Source organism: Vicia villosa, unplaced genomic scaffold, assembly GCF_029867415.1.
Source record: "Vicia villosa cultivar HV-30 ecotype Madison, WI unplaced genomic scaffold, Vvil1.0 ctg.000045F_1_1_1, whole genome shotgun sequence".
Lineage (NCBI taxonomy): Eukaryota > Viridiplantae > Streptophyta > Magnoliopsida > Fabales > Fabaceae > Vicia > Vicia villosa.
Window position 1 is genome coordinate 157,859 of NW_026704977.1, and position 16,158 is coordinate 174,016.

Genomic DNA, 16,158 nt, shown 5'->3' on the forward strand with positions numbered 1-16,158 from the left:
CTTTGTGGGACCTATTAAGCCACGTCAGCTTGAAGCAGCTCAACTAATTTTTCGCTCCAATGGTGCAACTCTTAAGAACCCATATTGGGTCCCACGATTTTACTTTACTTATTAATATTTTATTCATATTAAATTTTATAGCAATTAAAATAATAATTTTAATTATTTAAATTAAAATTGATATAAAATAAATAAAATTCAAATTAAACTTATAATTTAAAATGATAATTAATATTAATCTCAAATACATGACATATAATTAAAAATAATAAAAATAAATAACATCACATAATAAATTAAACTTAAATTTCATCATCTAAATGTCCAAAACGTTCTCAAATATACTCGACTAAATCTCCTTGAAGTTGACGATGAACTTGTTTTTCTCGAATACTTGCTCTTCTTTGTAGTCTTGTTGCAAGATTCGGATGAGGACCGCTAAATGTTTCGGTTGTTGAGTTGTTGTCATCCACATTATCATAAGAGTAATCAAAATTACCTCCATATGTATGTCGTTCGTCTTCAACAGTCATGTTGTGTAATATTATGCATGCATATATGGTATGCTTGAGGGTGTCCATGTGCCAGGCACGTGCTGGGCCACGTATAATTGCAAATCGAGATTGAAGCACTCCAAATGCCCGCTCCACATCTTTTCTAGCTGATTCTTGATGTTGAGCAAATAACTTTTTCTTTTCTCCCTGTGGCATTGAAATGGTCTTGACAAATGTAGCCCACTCGGGATATATACCATCTGCTAAATAATACCCCATGTTATATGGTGTCCCATTGATTGTATATTGCACATTCGGAGCATGTCCTTCCAAAATATCATTAAACACGTTGGATTGGTTTAGCACATTAATGTCATTGTTTGAACTTGCAATACCAAAAAAAGCATGCCAAATCCATAAGTCTTGTGATGCCACTGCTTCAAGCATGATTGTGGGCTTACCATGATCACCTCGACAAAACTGTCATTTCCATGCAACAGGACAATTTTTCCATTCCCAATACATACAATCAATGGAACCCAACATACCTGGAAAGCCACGTGACTCTCCCATTTGTAAAAGATGTTCAACATCAGTGTTGTTAGGCTTTCTCAAATACTCAGCCCCAAATACAACATTCACGCCCTGAATGAATCTTTGTAAGCACTCAATTGAAGTGCTTTCACCGATTCGAACATATTCGTCTACAATGTCAGCAGCAGACCCATACGCCAACATACGAATAGCAGATGTACATTTCTGCAATGGTGAAAGACCCATTTTACCAGTTGCATCAACCCTCATTTGGAAATATTCATCATGATTTCCAAGGGCATCTACAATTCGAAGAAATACATGCCTATGCATTCTGAACCTTCTTCGGAATTGAACATCTGTGTATAATGGATTTTCTGAGAAGTAGTCATTGAACAATCGATTATGCCCTTCTTCACGACCTCGATCTATCGTTGTTCTTCTCTTTGGCCTAGAGGAACTTCCAGATTGAAGTTCATTTTGAACCTCTTGTTCTTCATCACTGTCGTCCATAAATTCTTCTTCAACCAACTCCCAAAATTCTTGATCGTAATTATCTGAATCGTCTGAATCCATTTTAGTAAATAATGAGAGAAGAATAAGATGAGAATGAGAAAACAATGACATAAGTGGTAGTATATATAATGGTTTGAATAACGGCTAGTTTGGATAACGGCTAGTTTGAATAACGGCTAGTTTGGATAACGGCTAGTTTGAATAACGGATAGTTTGAATAACGGCTAGTTTGAATAACGGCTAGTTTGAATAATGGCTAGTTTGAATGACATAATATTTATTATAATTTAAAGTGGTACTAATGACCATGTTACATAGGTGTTGATAAATTAAAGTGGTACTAATGACCATGTTACATAGGTGTTGATAAATTAAAGTGGTACTAATGACCATTTTACATAAGTGATACTAACTACATTCCATATTTTTTTTCATCTTATTACAATATTTTTCATGAATATCTCGTTGACTATCGCTCATAGTAGAAGTGTCTTTCATCATTAGTTGCACTACCTTTAATTCTATCTCGTCCTCCTTACTTTGCGCTAGTCTTTCCATTGACAATAATCTTTTATTCCTTGCATCTTGCGTTGCATTTGGAATTTCCTTTGCCTTACCCTTCCTTTTTGCTGCTTTTTGTCCCATTGGACGCTCCATTGGTGATGATGAGGTAAACTCATAACTTGAAGGTGTATTTGGGTTATCCGATGATGCCTCACTAACATAAGTCTTTGTTATTTTTGAAGAACTTCCAATCGATTCTCCCATCCATTTAGGTTCATCTTTTAACAATCGCCATGCGTACTCAAGATTGAATGTTGTACCTTGATCCTGAGCAAAAAATGCATTTGCAGCGGCCATGATATCGTTCTTTGATGTCCCACTTTTCTTTCCATTAACAGCTTGTTTGTAACACCCAACAAATTTTTGAACCAAGCTATTTATTCGATGTCATCGACACTTTAATTGTCCCTTTAACTTTTCCCGCGATTGCCCACGATACTCGTTATAATTGACAGCGACTCTTACCCAAAAACTCTCAGCCTTTTGATCAACTCCCACAATTGGATCCTTTGAAACATTGAGCCATGATTGGATAAGTAGTATATCCTCATCCCTTGTAAAGTGCTCTCGAGATTTTTTTTTTTAACAACAACCCTTTATTCTTTTTCAGTGCCAACTTGAGTAGAAAATTGTGGAACTTGAGTAGAAAATGGTGGAACTTGAGTAGAAAATGGTGGCATCGGTGGAATTTGAGAATTTTGAGGATTAGGATTTTGATAATTTTGCATGAAATTGAACATAGCTTGTTGATAATGAAAATGATTAGGATCCATTTGACCTAAACAATTGTAATTTGAAGTAAAAAAAAATGAAATTTTGAGTTAAAATGATGAAATTGTGAGAGAGAAATTTGAAATTGAAGAGAAAATAAAAGTGTTGGTAAAATTTGTGTTAGTAATTTTTTTCAAAAAACTAAATTTATAACAAAAAAAAATAACTTAAAAAAAAAATTAACCGTTCAACAACGGCTCTTTTTAATATTATAACATCATAATATTAAAAGAACCGTTGCAATATTATAGCATGATGACCACGCTGGCAATGGTTTTGAATGGCTACAGTGAAAAAGTAAAGGTCCATGCTGGCAAACCAAAGCGAAAATCCACCGCTGGAGGTGGTCTAAGTGATTTTAAGGCCAATGATTGTATAACAGATCATTTTTAATAAATATTTTTTACAATTTTGAATTTTAAAAAGAAAATAATACATAAGAAAATTTATGCTTCTAAAATAAATTAATAATATTTCTTAAGTTACTTTTAGTGTATAAAATGTGATGCAAAAATAAGATTATGTTTTACTAAACCTTTTTTGTACACGGGAACATGAAGTTATTGATCAAAATATTATTTGTTAACGGGACATGAAGTTACTGATCAAAATATTGATTATTAACGGGACATGAAGTTACTGATCAAAATATTTTTCAAGTTACATAGGGACATAAAGTTATTGATTAAACTAATATTTGTATACGAGAACATGGAGTTATTGATCAAAATATTGATTATTAACGGAACATGAAGTTACTGATCAAAATATTTTTTGTTCACCAATCGTTAGTTAGTCCAATGGTGATTGGCGCTGGACTTAGTATTGATGAGATGGTAAAGAACGAGCGGGTGCTTTTGATTATTTTTTTTGTTTTTGATAGCGAAAGGCACAATGCCTTTCCCACTCTAACGGTAGAGGAGTGGATTGGGTGCTTTTGATTTTTTTTTTTTGTTTTTATAACTTTAGGCAATAAATGACATACATAAATTGATATAATTAATTATGTAGATGAGTGAGAAATATTTATTATGTAGATCAGTGAGAAATATTTGTTAGAGAGACACACAAAGGCACCAAAAGCAGGATGGTCAAAGGTAGTCAGTCCTAATCCCTTTCTGTTTTTTTGCCAGACATAAATTGATATAATTAATTATGTAGATGAGTGAGAAATATTTGTTACACAGACACACAAAGCCACCAAAAGCAGGATGGTCAAAGGTAGTCAATCCTAATCCCAGCGGAAGCTAATCCGTTTCTGTTTTTTTGCCAGCTTATACATGCAGTAGCCTGCAACTGTCTTGTGTATTCCCACAAATTTCCCCGTTTCTGTTTTTTTCCAGCTTATACATGCAGTAGCCTGCAACTGTCTTATGTATTCCCACAAATTTCCCTACAAGACATTACAATCATTGATAAGCCCCCAACAACTCCATCGGACAATAAAAAACAACACGTGTATGCATTTTTCCTTGATCCAATTGCAAATGCAGGGCATCCACAATTATGACCAATGATGAATCCTAATGATCAAAAACCAAAACATTTGTTTTACTTAAAATAAATCAATTTTCATTTTTGTATTATTAGCAATTTTAATGGTGATGAAATGTTTATTTTTTATCTTTAGTTATTTCTTATAATATTGAAAATTTATTTTCAATGAACAAATATCTTCTAACAGGTGCATCATATAACATAAGAAAAAAATTTCTTTATATATTTTAAAATTCTTTATACATTTTTTAAGTTAGAAACCTGAAATTCTGTTATAGAAATTCTAAACATAACTATGGTGGATGTGTTATTTTTATTAGATCTATGATTTATGTGTTGTTTTTATTAGATCTATGATTTATGTTCATTTTGCCACATTCTAGTTTATCTATGATGTAAATTTAATGTTTATTTGATCTTATTTGGCCATTCGATTTATCTTTTGGTGTAGATCTATATTTTTAATCATTAATTTTAATCATTACTGTAATAAAATAGAAAAGACAATTTTGCATAAAAATAAAATAATAAAAAATGTGTATATATAAATTTATACTTATCATAGTTTAAATTCTATTTAAAATATATGCAAACAAAATCATTAATTTAAAGTAGCTGTTAAATATATTTAAATAAGGATTAAATAAGTTTTTGATCCCTAAAAATATTGCAGTTTCATTTTTAATCTCTAAGTTTTGACAATGGTTTTAACTGGTTTTGACAACTATTTATTTTATATAACTGTTGCCTAAAGGCATGGAGGTACTAAAAATGAAAACTATAATATTTATAGGGGCCAAAAACTTATTTAACCCTTTAAATAATATAAACATTTTATATGTAATATTTTTTATAATTAAAAATTAACAACACTTTAATGTTTCATAACAATTTATAATTGCTGCATAATAAAAACATTGAAAAAAATATTAAATATACAAAGAACTTAGAAAATAGTAAAACATTTACGATGATAAAATTAAATATTTAAAGTAGGACAAAAATAGAATCAACTACTTCTAATAAAAAAATAAAATACAATATTATAGTAAATAAGACAATGTGATAGTAAATAAAATATAACAAACAAAATATTCTAATCATCCATTAATATACTATTAAGTAACATTTTGAGTAAGAGCACCAATAAATAAATAGATTGTTTTGGAGTAACACCACAATAGCAAAGCAAAGAAAATTTGCAATAACAAATTTAACAAGTATCACCACAGTAAACAAAATAATTTCTTAAAATGGAAGTGCAATAGTAAAAAATTTAAAAAATTTATATTAAATATGACAAAATATATAAATAAATTTTTTATTTTGATAGGTCAACTTATTAAACAAATGACAACACTAACGAAAACTGAAAAAATATATTGTGTACTCAATCCGATGATATTATTAAAATTTAGTTTTAATTTTCTCATGACAACCTCAAGTGTTAAAAAAATGTTTTTAATATGTTAAGTAGTGTTGACAGTAAAATAAGTTAAATATGTCTAAAATATTAAACTCTTAAAAAAATGTTTTTAATATATTAAGTAGTGTTGACGATAAAATAAGTTAAATATGTCTAAAATATATATAAGCTTTTATGTATTAAAATTTTTTTTGTCATTTATGTATCTTTTAAATAAATTCATAATAATTTTTAGTTAAAATGTATACATTATTTTTTATCCCCACCAATATAAATTTTTGTATATGTCACTATATATATTAATAATTAGAAGAATTAGATTACTCTAAAAAGATATTTCACTACCCCAGCACTAATAAATTTATACTATAGAGAGCAGAAATCATGTTAGTATTTATAGGTACTAGACAAAATATTATTCGGCTCTAAAACTCATACATTTATGAGACACACATCATAACACACTATTTTCATCTAATAAATATTGTTATTCCAATACACTTAAAAAATTAATTATGTCTATATGACATGTTTATATAATGAGTCAACCACATACAGCTTAAATAGTTTATTTACAAATCCAAAAGGTATGATGTTAACTAAGCAACTCACATGTCTAGCGCGTTAAGCAACTCACTTGTCCATCAATCACCAACATCGTTTAATACAAACCTACACTGAAACGCTGCTCAAATCTCTGATACATTCTTTGTATAGTTTTGTAATTGTAAGCGAATTTTTGTTCATTAATTTGCTGCAAGTGAGATTTTATTCATATACTTGCTAAACACTTGTGTTTTCTATTTGTATCTCAAACTTGTGTAATATGCTTTCAAGAAGCAACTTTCTGAACACAAACATTTTATTTCAAGTTGTAAGATGATGGTTCCTTAAGAGACTAGGATATTGTCCGAATTTCTCGAGAAGACATTGACGGGTAGCCTTTATGGTTTACAATATTGACGGATAGTCTTTATTGTGGTTCTGTAATCAATTTGGTTATAGTTGATTAAGTCCAAAATCACCTTGACGGGTGGGTTGTATTAGAACAAGATTTGTTCTGATCAATATTCTGTGTTTTGATGATAACATTATATATGAATTTTGTATAAGATAATGTGGTACTCTAATCCTTTGCATTTTTCATTTCAGGAAATACATAAAGAGTATGCACAAATCAGCGCTCAGAAGCAACTGACTCAGAAGGTTCTGGATGGCTTCATCAGAACATGCTCTGGCAAGACATCAGAAGATGGTCAAGCAGAATCAGAACATGAACTGAAAGCATCAGAAGAATGAAGTCAAAAGCAGAAGCTCTGAAGTTCTGAATGGTATCACGCTCAAGCTCTTCAAAGTCAGAAGACAAGAAGATGCTCTGCACCAAGCTGTTGACTCTGAAATTAAAACGTTGTTATTCAACAAATCTGAGTCCAGAAGATAGTACAAGATGACAGGCTATTAAGTCTAATCTCTGACTAACAAAAGGAACGTTAGAAGCTACAAAAGGCAGAGTCAATAAAAGCAGAAAAAGCAAGGCTCGAGGTAGTTGACAAAAGTGTGAAACATTAAATGCAAAGCTGTACTATTCATGCAAAGCATTAAATGCTCCCAACGGTCATTTCCTCTCAGCGCCTATAAATAGAAGTTCTGATCAGAAGTAAAGTAGAACACTTGTGCAAAATACTGAAACGCTGTCAAAATCAAAACTCACGAACTTCATCTTCAACCTCACAAACTCTTGTAATATTTAGTGAGTGTTAAGCTTAGAACTTAAGAGAAATATCACTGTTGTGATCATAGCTTTATTAGAAGCAATCTATACTCTTGTAAACATTATTTTACATTGTTTGTAAAAGGTTCCTAGAGTGATCAAGTTGAGATCTGTAGACTCTAGAAGACTTAGAAGGTTTCTAAGTGAAGAATTCCTAGAGTGATCAAGTTGTGATCTGTATACTCTAGAAGACTTAGAAGTTTTCTTAGTGGATAACCATTGTAATCTGTTGGATTAGTGGATTAAATCCTCAGTTGAGGTAAATCACTCTAAGGGGGTGGACTGGAGTAGTTTCGTTAACAACGAACCAGGATAAAAATAATTGTGTTCATTGTTTTTATCTTACAAGTTTTTGAAGTCACACTTATTCAATCCCCCTTTTCTAAGTGTTTTTCTATCCTTCAATTGGCATCAGAGCGCCGGTTCTAGGTGCAAGCACTTAACTGTGTTAGACAAAAGATTCAGGGAGAAAAACACAAAGTCAATATGGTTGAAACAACTTCAGCTACTCCTACACCTGAACGAAACAACAATGGTAATGGAAGTAATAGTTTCAAGGGCTATAATAGACCACCAGTTTTTTATGGTGAAAACTTTGAGTACTAGAAAGATAGACTCGAAAATTACTTTCTTTGTCAAGATGGTGACTTATGGGATCTAGTGCTGGATGGTTACATACATCCTGTTAATGCTCAAGGTGTCAAGGTGTCAAGAGAAGCCATGAGTGATGCTCAAAATAAAGACTTCAAGAATCATCACAAGTCTAGAACAATATTGCTAAATGCTATCTCTCATGCTGAGTATGAGAAGATAACAAACAGAGAAACTGCTCATGATATCTTTGAATCCTTAAAGATGACTCATGAGGGTAATGCTCAAGTTAAGGAGACAAAGGCCTTAGCTTTAATCCAGAAGTATGAAGCATTCAAGATGGAGGATGATGAAAACATTGAAGCAATGTTCTCAAGATTCCAGACTCTGACTGCTGGATTAAGAGTGCTAGATAAAGGCTACACCAAAGCTGATCATGTCAAGATGATCATCAGAAGCTTTCCCAGAAGATGGGGCCCAATGGTGACTGCATTCAAGATTGCCAAGAACTTGAATGAAGTATCTCTAGAAGAGTTGATCAGTGCCCTAAGGAGTCATGAAATAGAGCTGGATGCAAATGAACCTCAGAAGAAAGGTAAGTCAATTGCATTAAAATCTAATAATAAAAAATGCACTAACGCTTTTCAGGCTGAAGAAGAAGATTCTGAAGAGTCAGAATCAGAAGAAGAAGATGAGCTTTCTATGATTTCAAGAAGAGTAAATCAACTCTGGAAGAGTAAGCAAAGAAAGTTCAAGAACTTCAAAAGCTTCAAAAGGCATGAAAGAGAAGAATCTTCTGGACACAGAAGATCTGACAAGAAGAAGGTGACGTGCTATGAATGCAAGGAACCTGGACATTACAAGAATGAGTGTCCAAAGCTTCAGAGGGAAAAGCCCAAGAAAAAGTTTGAAAATAAGAAAGGCTTAATGGCTACTTGGGATGACTCAGATTCTTTTGATCAAGAGTCAGACTCTGAAGATGAGCAGGCAAACATAGCGCTGATGGCCACTGTTGATGATGAATCAGAATCTACATCAGACTCAGATTGTGAAGAGGTATTTTCTGAACTTTCTAGAGATGAGTTAGTTTCCAGCTTAACTGAACTTCTGGAAATCAAGGCTAAACTTAGTATCAAATACAAAAGGCTGAGAAAACTATTTGCATCTGAAACTAAGAAGCTTGAAATAGAAAATGCTAACTTAAGGAAAAAAATTTAAATCTATCTAAAGATGTTGAATCATCTTCTAGTTCAGAAAAGTCTATTCCAAGTGTGAACAATATTCTTAAGGAATATGACTTGAGTTTCAGGAAGTTTCTATCTAGAGGTATAGGCAGAAGTTAGCTAGCCTCTATGATATATGCAGTTAGTGGAAATAAGAGAGTTGACATAGGCTATGAGGGTGAAACCCCATATAAACTTGAACCTGTTGATGAGATGAAAATCACATACAAACCTCTGAATGATCAATTCAAGTATGGCCACTCTCATGATATTAGGCACACATCACATGCCAAGAGTTTCCAAATAACACACACAAAGAAGCATAATGTTGCACATCCTAGAAAATATCATGCTATTCAGAATAGGGAATATCATGTTGTACCTCCTGTTAATTTTCATGCTAAACCTCAGTTCAATCAGAACCCGAGGAAGACTAACCCAAAAGGACCCAAAAGAATGTGGGTACCTAAGGAAAAGATAATTCTTGTTGCAGATATCCTTGGCAGCCAAAAAGACAAAGGAAAATATGTCATGGTACCTGGACTCTGGGTGCTCGCGGCACATGACGGGAAAAAGGTCTATGTTCCAAGACCTGAAGCTTAAATCTGCTGGAGAAGTAAAGTTTGGAAGGAACCAGAAGGGCAAGATCATTGGCTCTGGGACCATATGCATTGGTAACTCTTCCTCTATAACTAATGTTCTTTTAGTAGATGATTTAGCTCATAACTTATTGTCCATATGTCAATTAAATGACAATGGTTATGACATTATCTTCAATCAAAAGTCTTGTAAAGCTATAAGTCAGAAGGATGGCTCAATCCTATTTACAGGTAAGAGAAAGAACAACATTTACAAGATTGATCTTCATGATCTTAAGAATCAAAAGGTTACTTGCCTTATGTCTGTTAGTGAAGAGCAGTGGGTCTGGCACAGAAGATTCGGTCATGCTAGTTTGAGAAATATTTCTCAGATTGACAAACTTAATCTGGTCAGGGGTCTCCCTAATCTGAAATACAAATCAGATGCTCTTTGCAAAGCATGTCAGAAAGGGAAGTTTTCAAAACCTGCATTCAAGTCTAAAAATGTTGTCTCTTCCTCTAGACCGCTAGAACTTCTGCACATTGATCTTTTTGGTCCAGTCAAAACTGCATCAATCAGAGGGAAGAAATATGGATTAGTCATCGTAGACGATTATAGCAGATGGACATGGGTAAAGTTCTTGAAACACAAGGATGAGTCTCATACTGTGTTCTTTGACTTCTGCACTCAGATTCAATCTGAGAAGGAATGCAAAATCATAAAGGTCAAAAGTGATCATGGTGGTGAATTTGAGAACAGATTCTTTGAGATTTATTTCACAGAAAATGGTATTGCCCATGATTTCTCTTGTCCTAGAACTCCACAGCAAAATGGAGTTGTAGAACGAAAGAATAGGACTCTACAAGAAATGGCTAGAACCATGATCAATGAAACCAATATGGCTAAGCATTTCTGGGCAGAAGCAATTAACACTGCATGTTATATTCAGAATAGAATCTCCAGAAGACCTATTCTAAATAAGACTCCTTATGAATTGTGGAAGAACAGAAAGCCCAACATTTCTTATTTCCATCCATTAGGATGTGTATGTTATATTCTGAACACTAAAGATCATCTGCATAAGTGTGACTCTAAAGCTCAGAAGTGTTTTCTACTTGGATATTCTGAACGCTCAAAAGGCTACAGAGTATACAATACTGAAACTCTTGTAGTGGAAGAGTCAATCAATATCAGATTTGATGATAAGCTTGGTCTTGAAAAGCCAAAGCAGTTTGAGAATTTTGCAGATATAGAAATCTCTAACTCAGATCCTGAAGAACCCTAAAGCAAAGTTTCAGAAGATCAAGTTGCTGCTTCTTTAGAGAATCTCAGAATATCTGAAGAGCCAACACCCAGAAGATCTTCTAGACTCAACTCTGCTCATCCAGAAGATGTTATCATTGGAAAGAAGGATGATCCTATCAGAACAAGAGCATTCCTTAAGAACAATGCAGAATGTCAATTTGGTCTAGTATCTATGATTGAGCCAACTTTTGTTGATCAAGCTCTGGAAGATGCTGACTGGATAATTGCCATGCAAGAAGAACTAAATCAGTTTACAAGGAATGATGTTTGGGATCTAGTTCCAAGACCAAAAGGATTTAACATGATTGGAACTAAGTGGGTCTTCTGAAACAAGCTAAGCGAAAAGGGATAAGTTGTAAGAAACAAAGCCAGACTGGTTGCTCAGGGCTATAGTCAGCAATAATGCATTGACTATACAGAAACCTTTACACCAGTGGCCAGGTTAGAATCTATTCGCTTATTAATTTCATTTGCCACTCAACATAACATCACTCTGTATCAGATGGATGTTAAGAGTGCCTTCTTAAATGGTTATATAGATGAGGAAGTTTATGTCCACCAACCTCCTGTTTTTGAAGACTCTAAGTCTCCAGAACATGTTTTCAACTTAAAGAAATCATTATATGGCATGAAGCAAGCTCTCAGAGCTTGGTATGAAAGATTAAGTTCTTTCCTTCTGGATAATGGTTTCACTAGAGGACAAGTGGATACAACTCTCTTCTGTAAAACCTTTAAAAAGGATATTTTAATTTGCCAAATTTATGTTGATGATATCATATTTGGAACATCTAATGCTACACTTGGAAAGGAGTTTGTTGAGTCTATGCAGGCAGAGTTTGAAATAAGCATGATGGGAGAACTCAAGTATTTCCTTGGGATCCAGATCAATCAAACTTCTGAAGGAACTTATGTTCATCAAACCAAGTACGTGAAAGAACTTCTGAAGAAGTTTAATCTTTCAGAAAGCAAAGAAGCAAAGACTCCTATGCATCCAACGTGTGTATTAGGTAAGGATGAGGTAAGTAAGAAGGTAGATCAGAAGTTCTACAGAGGTATGATTGGATCTCTTCTATATCTTACTGCTTCTAGACCTGATATTTTATTCAGTGCATGCCTGTGTGCTAGATTCCAATCAGATCCTAGAGAATCTCACTTAACTGCTGTTAAGAGAATTCTGAGGTATCTGAAAGGTACTACTAATGTTGGTTTAGTCTACAGAAGATCTTAAGAATACAACTTAGTAGGATATTGTGATGCTGATTACGCTGGAGACAGAGTTGAAATGAAAAGTACTTCTGGAAGCTGTCAGTTTCTGGGAAGTCATCTGATCTCTTGGTACAGCAAGAAGCAAGCCACAATTGCCCTCTCTACAACAGAAGAAGAATATGTTGCTGCTGCTGGATGTTGTACACAGATGCTCTGGATCTTTTGTGATAATACTTCTACTATTTGTTTATCTAAGAATCCTATCTTACATTCCAAAGCTAAACATATTGAGATCAAACATCACTTCATTAGGGGTTATGTTCAGAAGGGTGTTCTTTCTTTAAACTGTGTGGATATAGAACATCAGTGGGCTGATATCTTCACAAAACCCCTTGCTGAATATAGGTTTAAGTTCATTCTGAAGAATATCAGTATGGATGTATGCCCAGAGTGAAAGGATGAGAAGTTCTGATATATGGATTAGATTTGAAATGCTCAGTTATTTTCTTATCAGATATTCTGAACTTGTTTATCAATTAGATATTCTAATTCTGTTATTGCTAACGTTTCATATGTCTAAGTTGATTCATAATTTCTTTTAAAGAAAAACAACTGTCACCAGCTATTCCATATGATGAACACGTGTTCATTTTGAAGGGACAAGCATGCGTGCAGTTGATGAGACGCCGCCCTAGCTAACTGTGCAAATCATTTCAAATATCACGTTTTCCCCTAACGTCACTCAACTTTAAATGCTTTTGATTCAAATTCTGTAATCTCCTCCATTCAGAATCTCATTGCACATTAAATGCTTTTGATTCAAATTCTGTAATCTCCTCCATTCAGAATCTCATTGCATATTATTTCAAATCCGTGGGTATATAAACGCATATTGTTCACTGTTTATGCATTTTTGCCTCTTTTTCTCTCTCTTCAAAAACCCTAAAGTTACGAAACCCAGAGATCTCAGCAGTGAATCCATGGCTTCTTCATCAAATGTCCAACGCAAGGTTTCATCTTCAAGACAAGAACAACATACTCCCTCCGTCCCAAAATATAAGAGAAAAAAATGCATTTTTCTTGTCCTAAAATATAAGAGAAAAAATCATCTTTCATTTCTTTCAAGATAAAATTAAATGCAAATTGCATTTAACTTACATTCTCTCTCATCATTTCCATAACTTACAACCAATTAGAATTTTTTTATAATTTTCCAAAGCACTTTATTTCAAGAAAATTATAAGTAAAATAAATGTGTTTTTACTTTTCTTAATAAGCGTGATTTTGTTTTTTTCTCTTATAATTTGGGACGGAGGGAGTAAGAAATCTGTAACTGCTCCTCTGAAGACGTGTTTGGTTCCTCAAGATGAATTGGAAGTTCTCTTTGAATCCATGGTTGATTTTGAAAATCTGCAAGCACATGATATCAAAATCAAAACAGGCATGATGGTTCAAGGATGGGCAAACTACTTTGATCGTCTAATTGGACCAGTTTACCCTGCTTTGGTTAAGGAATTTTGGATTCATGCTATTGTTACTCCAACTGCTATCATTCCTTCGTGCTAGGTCATGAAGTGGTTGTCTCTAAAAAGCTGATAAGGAAGCTATACAATCTTGATAATACAAGTGGTATAACTGGTGCTATCCATGGAAGATCTAACTGGGAAAAGATTAATCCAGAATTGTTTACTTCTGGTAAAAACTCTCCTCACACCACTGATCTCAAGCCTACCTACAGAGTTTAGGCTAAGATTATTATGGGACCTTTGTATCATAGAAGATCAACAAACTCTGTAACCTACATTAGTCAAGATCAGCATGTCATTCTGTACTGCATTGGAAAAGGTATGAGAGTCAATCTTCCTCATATTCTGTATGAACATATGAAGACTAATGTTGAAGAGTCAAGGGAAGAAGAGCGTCTGAAGAATCCCAAGTTGAAGAAGAAAACAATTCCTTTGGGCAGACTAATATCAGACATTCTGACTGAGAGTGGTTTGATTGAGACTTTGAGAGCAGCTGGCTCTAAACATCTGACTGCAGTTTGTGGAAGCATTCTGAATGCTCACACTCTGAGGAGAATGCAGCTTATTGAGAAAGTAAACACAACTCCTCAAGCTCCTTCTGATGTTCTGACAAGAAGAAATCCTGTTGTTGATTTCTCTCGTTTATACAAAGAAGAATTGTCAGAATCTGTTAAGCTATATCTGGAATTCTGCGTTAAAGAAAAATCAGATGTTGATCCTGAATTGATTCGTGGAAGAACTCTTCCATCCTTGGAGGATTTACAGAAAAAGGATAAGAAGAAGAAACATAAGAAGCTGAAGAGAAAGGTCACAGAAGACGGACCTGATGCTAAGAAAGTCAAGAAGCAAAAGAAATCTTCAGGTATTGTTATCTCTGATTCTGTACCTATTAATACTAATTCTGAACAAGTATCAACAGAATCCCTGAAAATACCCAGAACTTCTGAACAACTTCAGAAGCTCATAAAAGATATAGACAATGTAGACACCTCTAGTTTACAGTCTACCTCTGACCTTCCTCCTCAAAAAAGACCACCTCCTTCTGACCTTCCATCCTCTTTCACCACTTCTAAAAGACACCATCCACTACCAACTCTTGACCCCCAACCTCTAAATGTTGTCTTTCCACAAATTCCTCTTGAAAACATTTTCTCAACCACCTTCATTCCTTATGCTATCTCACCTTTAAATGATCCCTCAACCACCTCCACAGTAGATTCTTCATCATCTCTATGATCTTCTACCACCTCTATTTTACTATCTAGAGAACCTGAACCCTATTTTGTTCTTAACCCAGACTCTCGATTCACCCATCTCAGAAGCCCCCTCCTGAACCTCTGTAGATATGTGTTTTGAATTATTAAAGTATAAGGTACGAACAGTTTTAGATGCTCTGAAGGTTGCTCATGACTCCAAGATGGATCATGTAGCTGCTGGGAAGCTCTGGAGAGCTTTTAGAAGGGAGATTCAATCTGACTTTCTGAATCTTCAGAAAGAGTGCTAGCTGCAGTTCCTGGTCCTTCTGGTTACCTTCTGGAGTATGATGATGGAAGATACTACCATCTCATCACCAGCTGGAAACCTCTTGAAGAGAAGGAGTTTGTAGATGAGCTTGCAGAAGAAGAGAATCCTTTGGCAATGGTTGTGTGGACGCCACATCCTTACAAGGTTCTAACTGGAGACTTTCAGTTCTTATTCAACTGGCTAAGGGAGCACCCCTCTGAAAAAGCACCAAATATGGTATATCTAGAAATTGAATACCCTCTAGAACCTGCTGCTCCAACACCTCCAAAGAATCTAGCTGCAATTCTTGATGGCCTAGAACATCCTGCTGAAGAAATTCCTATTGAGGAAAATAATGGAGATGTTCTTATGGTTGAAGCTGCTGCAAATCCTCCTGCTACGGACAACAGCTTTGATGCTACTTCTGCTGGTCCTTCTGCTTCTGTGCTGATAAACACTATGAAGGAGCTCCAACAGAATCAAGCAAACTTGGCTCTTCGTCTAGACAAGCAAGAGGATACAAATGCTGAGTTCAGATCCTTCATGCAGGATCAGAAGGAAGCGACAAGGAAGCAAGTTGAAGACACTGCTGAAATTAAGAACCTTCTGGTCGTCTTAGCTTCCAGGTTCAGCCAGTCGTAGTCTATCTTGT

General features: G+C 34.3%; 3 protein-coding genes across 3 annotated transcripts; all 3 read right to left on the reverse strand.

The window, feature by feature from the left end:
* Positions 1 to 335: 335 nt before the first annotated feature.
* LOC131622851 (uncharacterized) lies at positions 336 to 941 on the reverse strand. The gene has a single exon (XM_058893873.1). It carries the CDS (start codon positions 939 to 941, stop codon positions 336 to 338), a length of 606 nt encoding a protein of 201 aa, XP_058749856.1.
* A 36-nt stretch (positions 942 to 977) lies between these two features.
* Positions 978 to 1,604, reverse strand: LOC131622852 (uncharacterized). Its single transcript, XM_058893874.1, has one exon. It carries the CDS (start codon positions 1,602 to 1,604, stop codon positions 978 to 980), a length of 627 nt encoding a protein of 208 aa, XP_058749857.1.
* A 348-nt stretch (positions 1,605 to 1,952) lies between these two features.
* On the reverse strand, positions 1,953 to 2,405 carry LOC131622853 (uncharacterized). The gene has a single exon (XM_058893875.1). The coding sequence runs from the start codon at positions 2,403 to 2,405 to the stop codon at positions 1,953 to 1,955; it is 453 nt and encodes a 150-aa protein (XP_058749858.1).
* Between the last annotated feature and the right edge of the window lie 13,753 nt (positions 2,406 to 16,158).

Bases quoted from the DNA above. Each gene is read 5' to 3' on its own strand.
- LOC131622851 (XM_058893873.1), bottom strand. From the start codon at position 941: ATGCTTGAAGCAGTGGCATCACAAGACTTATGGATTTGGCATGCTTTT.
- LOC131622852 (XM_058893874.1), bottom strand. From the start codon at position 1,604: ATGGATTCAGACGATTCAGATAATTACGATCAAGAATTTTGGGAGTTG.
- LOC131622853 (XM_058893875.1), bottom strand. From the start codon at position 2,405: ATGGCCGCTGCAAATGCATTTTTTGCTCAGGATCAAGGTACAACATTC.